Source organism: Perissodus microlepis, chromosome 20, assembly GCF_051167445.1.
Source record: "Perissodus microlepis isolate ML-2025 ecotype Zambia chromosome 20, ASM5116744v1, whole genome shotgun sequence".
NCBI lineage: Eukaryota > Metazoa > Chordata > Actinopteri > Cichliformes > Cichlidae > Perissodus > Perissodus microlepis.
The window spans coordinates 26,020,267-26,030,203 of record NC_140480.1 but is presented as its reverse complement, the minus strand read 5'-3'; the positions used below and the strand labels follow the sequence as shown (position 1 = coordinate 26,030,203).

The 9,937-nt window shown below is 37.4% G+C and overlaps 1 protein-coding gene across 1 annotated transcript; it reads right to left on the bottom strand.

Moving 5' to 3' along the window:
* Window positions 1-657: 657 nt before the first annotated feature.
* On the bottom strand, window positions 658-9,156 carry LOC146364659 (chemokine-like protein TAFA-4). The gene is made up of 5 exons (XM_084918049.1): window positions 8,762-9,156; window positions 7,784-7,908; window positions 5,581-5,736; window positions 5,226-5,350; window positions 658-3,230 (listed from the first exon to the last, which is right to left on the bottom strand). The coding sequence occupies exons 2-5, from the start codon at window positions 7,896-7,898 to the stop codon at window positions 3,219-3,221; spliced, it is 408 nt and encodes a 135-aa protein (XP_084774175.1). The 5' UTR covers window positions 7,899-7,908; window positions 8,762-9,156; the 3' UTR covers window positions 658-3,218.
* Window positions 9,157-9,937: the final 781 nt, after the last annotated feature.

The following is a 9,937-nucleotide window of genomic DNA, read 5'->3' as shown; positions in this document are numbered from 1 at the left end:
TAGATCCTATAACACCCGCCTTAATTAACTCATTTGGCTGCTTTCATTTTTATTTTGGGGGGGATGTGATTCTTGTTTTGATGGCAGGTGCCGAGAGAGCTTCGACTTAATTTGTGAAAAAGCATAGCGATAAAGTGACTGACTTTACTTTACTTATTCAGATAAGAGGTAATCAAGCAGCGCTGAAATTTCCTAAGACCCTGTGTGAGTGTGTGTATGAATCACAGTTTATCTGAGACACATCTGAAAGTTACTTAATGAATGTCACACCAGCTCCTTTGAAAATATATCAGAGAAAATAAAGCTGTGAGTGCTACTGGTATTTTAGGAATATAGGCAGAAATTTGAGGATGTGTGCTGTCACCGTTGACATAAAACCCCCTGGGGTATAAAGTACTGTTCCCTACTTCAAACTTTTTTTTACACTAAGTTAGTTCCTGTTGAAATTTTTAAAAACCAAATCTCTTACTTCACAAAATATGACCAAACAGTACGTGACAAAACATTATGTTATAATCTGTATATTTTCTAAAAAAGTACAGATGCAGCAGATTGTAGGGATTCCCAGCGGATGTGTCTTTTTTTCCATTTTAGTTCCTGGTCATTCTAAATATTTATTCACAAACAGTTCAAGAGCAGTTTGGGAATTATGGAACTTTAAAAATACAATTTTATTTTAAATTCAAAAAGTACAATGTGGTTCAATGAGCAAGAACAGTGAAAAGACTCCCGTGGGACTCAACCAGCTCCTTGGTTTAACTTCCAGTGATCTTTCTGTGAGTAAACTTCAATTTCAGTTCAAGCCTGAGGAGTTAAATCAGTCACTGAGAAGCATCTTTAACAAGATAGCGTTCACAATCCATATTTCTGAAGGGTTTGAGAGTAAATAAATATTTTTTGGTTTATTCCCAGAGTTTGCATCACTGAGAGAAGCGTCGGCTGTCAAAATTGAACAAAATCAAGAGTGACAAATTATTAAAAACTGTTGTGACTGCAACGATAATTTCTGTTTCTAATGCCTGAGGTAGTAGTTTCTGATTGCATATATTGTCAGTCTGACACTCCAAAATCCCCATGATACTGTGTTTACTACCACAGAATGTTTGGAGTTTTTGAGTTATACGTGCAGCTAAATTAAACAAATAAATATTGCAGATCACTGTAGGACTCTTTTGTATATCTTGAACAAATGCACTAAATCCCAACACGACTGTATAGTATATTCATTCAGTATAGCCATATACAACAGTTGTACAATGGATTGCATTACATTTTAAATGGTTTCTGTTATTGCACCTATACTTTTTATACCTAAACAGTGCAAATGTTAAAGCACCATCACCCTACTTTGTCCTAACTATGTCAGACAAGTTTACAAGGTCTGCAGTTTTGCAATACTGCTGTCAGAATGGTTAAAAACTAGCCAGTCAACCTACAAAATACTCAAAAGCATATCACATTTAGAGTGATTTAGAGGAAGGGTTTTGTGTCACAAATAAAGAAATCTAAATCTCAAAATCAGAAGAATCTCAAAACGTCCCATCAGGCACATTTAAGTGCAAGTTCATGAAAAAAGAACAATTTGAGGAAGAAAGAAAGGTGGAATTCCCTATATACCTCGATGATATCAACATAAACATGGCATATGGCGCTCTGTCTGCGACATTCATTGCTTAAGATGTATGCATATAATAATCTACATCTGGAAAGCATTGCAAAGGCCCTATGTTTCTATTCTCACTGCTATCCTCTGAATTATTTTCTGAGCTATAAAAACAATTTCCAGGAAAAAGAAGAAACACAAAGGAGATGAACTTTTGAACTACAGATTCCATGAGATACTACTGTCATCTAAAACCAGTAAAAAACATCCAGCGTGATTGAATACTGTATCGCTACATGATCTTAGATTTACATATTGCATCCCGTAAAATGAATTCACAGCACTGCAAGAGTTAAGGAAGAATTAAACCTGAACGCTTACAAAGGTAGCCAACGTGTAAACACTTGAATTTCAGACCTTTCAGTGAAGACTCTTGTCAGTACTAAAACAATAATATGTAAAATATAAATCATGCATAAACGTCTTATGTTGAGTTCAGCTGCTTTCAACTTGCAGCGGATGTTATGCATGCAAGTCTAATGCTGGAAGTTGGAATGATTTGCAGCTGCTGTATTTGTGTTTTTATTTTCATTTTTTTGGTCCCTTCATTTCAAAGGTAAATTGCAAAGTATCTGCCTGAACTCAAGAGATAAAAGAGAGGCAATCGAGGTGGGTCCAGAAGGAATATTATTTATATAAAGAGGACAAGTGATGAAGTGGTAATAAAGGTAAACATTGTGTTGTGTTAGTGGCTACGATTTGCTTCAAGGCAGAGAACTGTCAGTGTTTCCCATCATTACTATAAGCATAGTCCCCTCCACAGGAGCACAAACAGAAACAAAAAAAAGCATGATGTAAAGACTCTCAGCAGTGAAGAAGAACCTCTTCTCTTTTCTCTCCCCTTTCTCCCCATGATTAGCATTTCAAACAGTCCTTGTTTTGCATCAGAGCTTCATACTTGTGTGCATGCCATCACAGCCTTGCAGGTGGTGGCCCGTCCAACCAGTGGAGTCAAAAAGCAGCCTTTGTGTGTGTGTGTGTGTGTGTGTGTGTGTGTGTGCTTCTTTGTGGAAAGGGAGCTGACCTCATATGAAACTCAGAGTAAGTTAAGAGACAGGGTTGTCTACAAATGCTATATAATAATAAATTTCTTGGAATTTGTTGGCTTCTGCTTTGAGAGAGTCACAGGCCACTGACTGGATTCACATTCTGCCTCCTGAAAATCCACAAAATCTCTTTTTAAGTGTCTGCCAGCAGACCCATCCAAACTTTGATTGAGTGCATCACAATGTGCCCAGAATATCAAGCACAAAACACAATGATAGACTTTTGCAAAAGCTGTTCATTTGGATTGGAAAAGGTACTGCATCATTTTATCCCAGGTCAATTGCTAATAGATTCTCTACGCCATGGCATTAACACAAACCAAAATTGTTCCAAGACAAAGCAAATTAAAATGATGATTTTCTGCAAAGCTGAGCCATATCTAATTAAATCTATATTGTTCTGTGCTCCATCTGACGGGGCATTCACTATCCTCACAGTGTAATGTTATTTAAGTTGACCGAGGCAGACCAGTATGGGCTTGCACTGATTAGCTGGAGCTTCTGTCTTGCTACCGTGTCACCTGAAAATGAAACATAAATGAAAAAAAGAAAATTACATTTTGATTTTTCTCCATCACAATGATTTCAGTACATCTGAAAAGAAAGTTAAATACTGTCGAATTTGTTCTATTTTCAGTCTATCCCTCGTTAAACTCCACTCATTACCCCAATCATAGCTGAGTATCTGTAATAGCTTGTGAGGGATTGAATTTCTCCAAATTCTAAGAAAGCGTGTGGTGCTGCGATAAGAGAAATACTCTCTATCTCAAGAATTTGCAAACAGCTGTCAATGATGATGTAAAATTATGTTAAGTACGCATAATTTCAATTTACTGCTTACTAAGCTATTAAGCATCCATTAGATGCAGAGAAGTGAATGAGTGAACAAGGAAGCAAATTCATTAGCGTACACTACATATTGCTGATAAAAATCTATTTGAGACAGCCGTTAATTTCCACAGCAAAATCCACAGTGCTAAACCAGAAGTGAGCAGTGTGTTTTTATTTACTGTGTAAAGTAAAGCAGCCAGTAAAGTGTTTTAAACTGTATGCCCGATCTGTGAGCAAAAGGCTCAAAAAGCTCAGTGACAGTAACAAATGCAGGGGTTAGCAAAAAGGACAAAAGTATGTGCTTTTGTTCTATTCTGTTGGGAGTATAATCTGATGATCACATGACTTCTGTAGACAGTGATCACTTTCTATATGCTGCCTGTGTTCACTTTTCCTGTCTCACTATAAAATATTCTCTACTATGAATCATTTATAGAATACAGCTGATCAAAAAGGCAACTTCTGAGAATGTGCATTTTAATTATTTATTTATTTATTTGAATACAGTGGGGTTTCCTTTGGTCGTCAGATTTAATTACATGGGTTTTACTGCTTTGGTATTAGTTCACAGCTTATTTCATGTTTGTCCTCTTGGCCCCATCATTCACCAGATTATAGAATTAGGGTTTCTGAGCCCACTGTGCCTGGTGCAAGCAAAGGGGTTGATATGGGCCTGGGAGCAGTGATTATGCTTGATTGTGGAATCTTTGAGCATCAAAGGAGTGCTTACTAAAATAAAGCTTTATGATGAGCGTTCACAAGTTTGTCAGACCCTGTTTGCATGAAAGTGAACAGTGAAAATGGAGAAGATTTTTTTGTGTGACTGTATTTAAGCATCTATAAATACCATGTATGAAATTAAAGTCACTATGTGTTATTTCTTTTGTAGGGCTGCTTCCACTGTGACTCTGGGTGCACCCACACTAATCTATTTTCAGTTTAAAATATGTAATTTTTACAACCGCTAGGGCTCATGTCCAAACTAGTTCATTCTCTACAGAGCTGTAAATGTAGATTTTGGGAAATAATACAGAATCAGTCCGGCTGCCTTCTTTTCAAACGCTGAAGACTAGCATGGCTGGATGACTAAGAACATAGATAGACATTACAGACTCAGTTTTAGTTTGTAAATTCCAGAACTATGAATAGTCCTAAACTGGCAGAAACAATATTATAGATGTACACTTACTGAGTGGGTTTTTTCATCACTAAATTAAGTCAAAATATTACAGTTAGCCCAAAATAATAGGATTTCATCCTTCATATGTGGGGTCTCCCGCAACACTAAATTGGATAAGCAGAAGAAGATGGATGGATGGATGGATGGATGGATCTTTCCTTGGTATGGCTTCCACTAAAGATGGACTAATTTTTACATTACCATATTAGGTTTGCGACAACTTTCTGTAACAGTTTCATTATCATTGGACTGATTTCATTATCAGTCAAAGCAACTTTTTGCCATTGGTTTTTTCCTCTGAATCCTCTGCTTCCTGTTTACACCAGCAAAAAACATATCCAGTATGTATATAACTAAGCAGTGTGATACAAGTATGCATGCATTAAGTGAAATTGATTTTGTACTAAAATATTGATTTGGGTGAATAATGTTTAAAACATTGTTTTAAGATGAAAAAAGTTATTGTGTCGATGTAACCTCAGACTATTGCAGGCCCTCTGCTCACCTTTGTGGTCTTCACTTTATTTCCAGAGATGCATGACCAGCCAGTGAGGTCAGGGAGGACTCTGCACTCCTCCCCCTGCAGACACGGCTCCATTTTACACCACCATTTCTGTCGCACAATAGAGGCTGGAGGGGGAGACGAACACAGCAAAAGGTCACTTTATAGACAAAAGGACTTCAAAAAAGGCCTTGTTTGGAAAAAGCATCTCAGTCAAATGTCACACTCTTATGATTCTTAAATGCCTCAGTATTAGTGGACTCCAGTGAAACTAACTCTACTCTGACCTGTAATACATGCATGTCATGAGGAAATATTTCAGTTTAAGAGAGCTGAAAGAGGGTCCTAGTAATATTACCTTCAACACAAGAGGGCAGAGCCCTTGTTGTCCCCGCTACCTGTCCTGGGAAGCAGGAGCACTTGACAGTTTGAGAGCGTTCTTCAATTTTGTTCTTGTTGCAGCAGCGATGAGCAGCAACCACTTCACAAGTCCCTGTCCTCTCCTGTGATGACCCTGAGAAAGAAATTTTGAAGGGAATGATACCAATCTTCTGCGCTGAGTTTTGCGTGCAGGTTGCGGCAGCCTGGCTGATTTTACTCTTTTAAAAATGACAGAATTATAGGCAATCACTTCTAGGCTTAATGACGTCTGAGATCTAATCTTTTGGTACAGTTGGAAAACAGTTTAGTTCTTATTGATTAAACCTAATTTTGCTGTTTTTGAAGCTACAGCACCACCAAGTGGAGGAAATGCACCAGCACTCATGCACCAGGCAGGGGGATGGGGTTTCAAATGCTGCAAACATATTAGCAGCAATTATCATTATGTTCAGTAAGCTAATTTCATGTTTCACATTATCAGAAATTAGCATAATAAAGAACACGAGCAGACATTTCAAAGCAGCATCTGCATCTCTGCACAGAAATCTGCATAAAGGAATGCTGCTTTTAGGGATTATCAGTGATGAGTCATTCTGCTGCACTTAAAACTGAACTTCCAGTTTAAGGGGTGCTAGAGAGCAGGAGAAACAAGCCTACAAAAAAGGCATGAATATTGCTAATTTTGAACTGAGGTGCCAGGCTGGCTCCATGGCCAACAATACCTGCAGGATTTGGAAATTCATAATTAAACAGTGTTTTAAATCAGACTACAATTAAAGCACTCATGCCAAATGCAAAATTATTCAAAACATAGAGATGGGTTCAGGGCTTAACATTGCAGTTGTTTGTGAGTGTATTTTCTTAAGTAGAAATTCATATACTTCACTGAAATGTATCCATTTTCTTCTGGACTGGACTTCTACTCCATAGCATTTCAGTCACAAATATGCCCTTTTTATTCAGCCGCATTTGTCTGACAGCTAGAGGTTAATAGTTACTTCTTTGTTACATCATATTGAATAACACTGTATAAGCTTAAAAATTTGATTCAAGTAGTGCTTCCCAATCATTTCTGCATTTGAGCCCTCACAAAAACAGTTTCTATGTGGCAGTTCAACTGTATAATTGGCTGCTTGTACCTGGTCAGATCCATGATCTGCTATCATAAAAAAAGACTAATTGTAATCTTTGTTTACATGACTATTAATGTTATAGCATAATCTTAAAATGAAATAAAATCTAATATGTTTCACAAACCACACATTTGACCACTTAGAGGGGTCTGACCTCTAGGTTGGAAATTGGTCAAACTACAGTAGGCTGATATGGTTTAACGAATTCATAACCTCAGGAGGGAATGTTCTACAGAATCACTACTTTAGAACTCTGAAGACATACCATGAAGCTCTGTATATATGACATGAAAACATATTTACATCTAAAAAAAAAAAAAAATAAAATAGCAAAAATGTTTCTCTGGATCTTGTTGCAAAAGCTTAGCCTAGTCCCAGTCTCTACACTCACAGACTCACAGGCTTTGATGCACCTTCCTGCTCAGACCGTGAGAGGTTTAGGACTGTCCCAATTTGAAATCATCAAGTGCATGGGAGCTCTCTCCTATCAGACATTTGGATCCCTTTATGCAAACTTTCCACAAGTCTGCATTTCCGCAGATTTTGAACTACCAGTAGTCCAACGTGTTGGGATGTTATACCCTAACATTACAAACAACAAAAAAAAAAGACTTTAAATAGGCATTAAAAACATATACCATATAAGACTTACTTTATTTGTTTGTAATACTTTAACTTCAATTTTTTCCCAATTATGCTTGTGTTAAGAGCAGAGCAAGAATCTGACAACTGCTTTTTCTTCTTTCTAAACGGTAAAGACTGGAAGATGTTCAAATAAGGCAGTTACTCTCTATGGCTGTTTTTGTGATGAAGAAAATAAGAATGTGGAATAACAAGTCCCACTCACAACAGTATGAAATATTATTGTATTTGAGCATGCGCAGCCTCCAATTCCTTACCAGATGACAACAATTAAGTCTGTGAGGGTTTAGCACTTATGCCTTAGGGTGGCACTGGGCCTTTAACTGTGTACCAGACCAACACAATAGTGACCAAAAAGCCATAATGAGTTCCTCTGGGGGTGCCAATGGTCTGGTTGGGTCTTACCTGTCTTTCCTCGGGAGCTTTGGTTGCCACTGGACACAAGCTGGATGCAGAGGCTCATTATACACAGAAGGAGGAGACCCCAGTGTAATGCTTGTGTCCTTATGTTCATCTTCATCTTCAAGTGTCTGCACAAAAAAAATATTGATGCAAACTTTAAGAGACAATTTTCCTTAAACAAATTAAAAATACCATATTAAACTCTTTTGATATATTCTCACTCTGACAAGTGGTCCTCCAGATCATAGAATCTATTTGCTCGATTATGACTCTGACATCACCAAGCTAAGCCAAGGCAAATCAAAGAAATGCCAACAAAAGCCTAATGAGAGGCAGATGAGAGTAGGTCCTTGCACTCATTTCTGAGATTATCCTTTCAGCTGTGAACAGCTCTGTGTGCAAAGCTAAACACTTCCTCCAAAACAAGCTGTATTCCACATGAGGCACAGGAAAAAAAATGGGACATGGACTTTTATGTCAAATTACAGCAATAAATTATAAGGAGCAATGTGGCATCAAGCAATGCATCATTGTGCTAAATGGCTTGAGGCATTTTCATTCATCACTAAACCCCCTCATATAAAGTTTAAGGCTCCAATTATAGCTATTATAGCATGATTTTCATCATTGATTTAACTGTGGATTACTTTCTTAATTCATTTGTCAAGTAGACAGTTTAAGATGTTCTACAGAAAATGTGTGGGAAAAGTAAGCACTACAATACAGGCAATCAGTTTTAGTTTAGTGTGGGAAATTTCCCTTTTTTCCATTTAAGTCGTGTCTTTTAATGCATCATTTCTGAAAACAAACAAACAAACAAACGAATATCTAAATATTCATACACTCAACTTGTTTTTTTCTTCCTTTTAGTATTTGAACCAACACTGCTAGTGATGCGATCTCACATACACGATCTACATCAGCTTTGCTTCTGGAATTTGAATTTTTCTTGATGGATAAATTCTTAATTCACCTACTTACTTGTGCTCGGGTTACTGATGTGTATAATGAACCGCTGCTGAAGTCATCATCAGTGTCGGTGTTAAAAGCAAGCGCATCACATCGGTTCAGCGAGGTTGGTAAAGTTCGCTGCAAATGTTACTCTCCACTTTATGAAGAGGCACGAATCAGAGCGAGAAAAGGGAAGAAGAAGGGGGGGAGCCTGCAGCTGATATAGATTACAGTCAACACACCGGCTAAGTGAAAAGCTGCACCTTCACACATCATCTGCTCTCCCCGGAGTTACACTGTACCTTTCAGCCAGGATGCGATGTGAGAGATGTGTTGCTCTGTGAACACAGCGGGACAAGCCTGTCAGCTATTCCCGTCAGGAAAATTAAATCTTAATCAAGACACAAGCCATCTGTCTCCCGAGCAATATGTGGCCACTTTCATTAGCGCCATAAGAAGCTTAAAGTGAGTATCGACATCCTGTCACACAGTGGACGGAGAGGATAAACTGCATCTGAGGAGGGCAGGGTCCTGTGTTTTTTTTTTTTTTATTCGTTTCCACCTTTTTTGTCTTTAAACCAGAAAAAAACTGTCAAATATATTATCAGGATATTATCTTCTTAGGTTTGAAGAATATTCTTAATTAATAGGTTGCAAAGGGTAAAACATCCCCAAATATATATTTATACAGTCTTTCCACGATGTTACAATGTAAACCGAGATTTCAAAAAAAAATAAACGGGATAGTGATTAAGTTAAAGAATAACGATTAAGTGGAGCAGCTATCAGTTTGTTTTGTTATATCAATGCCATAATGAGTTTTACGGTATATGACTGTTACCTTTTTTCGCGCAATCATTCATTTGCAAATGTTAGCCTATTGCCAGGCTATTAGTACTGTTAATAGTAGCCAATGGTAAAGACGAGCGTGAACTCCCTTCAGTGATGAGTGTTGATGTCTTAGTTTGTCTACTACATGGGAATTTGGAAAGATACAAAGACAACAACCACTTCCATAGTTAGGGAGAGTTAAAACGTAAATAAACATACTAGACAAATTTTTGCATTTCATATTAACTTTTCAGTTGTTATAGAATTAATCATAAAACACATGACAATCCAACTGCCTCTAGATTAAAAAGCTTAATGCACCATATGTACATACTGTGATAGGTGTCATCTAATCCAGTTGTTAGAAATCCATCA

Coding starts and splice junctions, on each gene's coding strand:
- LOC146364659 (XM_084918049.1), bottom strand. CDS start 7,898: ATGAAGATGAACATAAGGACACAAGCATTACACTGGGGTCTCCTCCTT. Junction 5,737..7,783: donor AAGCTCCCGAGGAAAGACAG/GTAAGACCCAAC, acceptor TTTCTTTCTCAG/GGTCATCACAGGAGAGGACA. Junction 5,351..5,580: donor TCTGCCCTCTTGTGTTGAAG/GTAATATTACTA, acceptor CTCCCCCTCCAG/CCTCTATTGTGCGACAGAAA.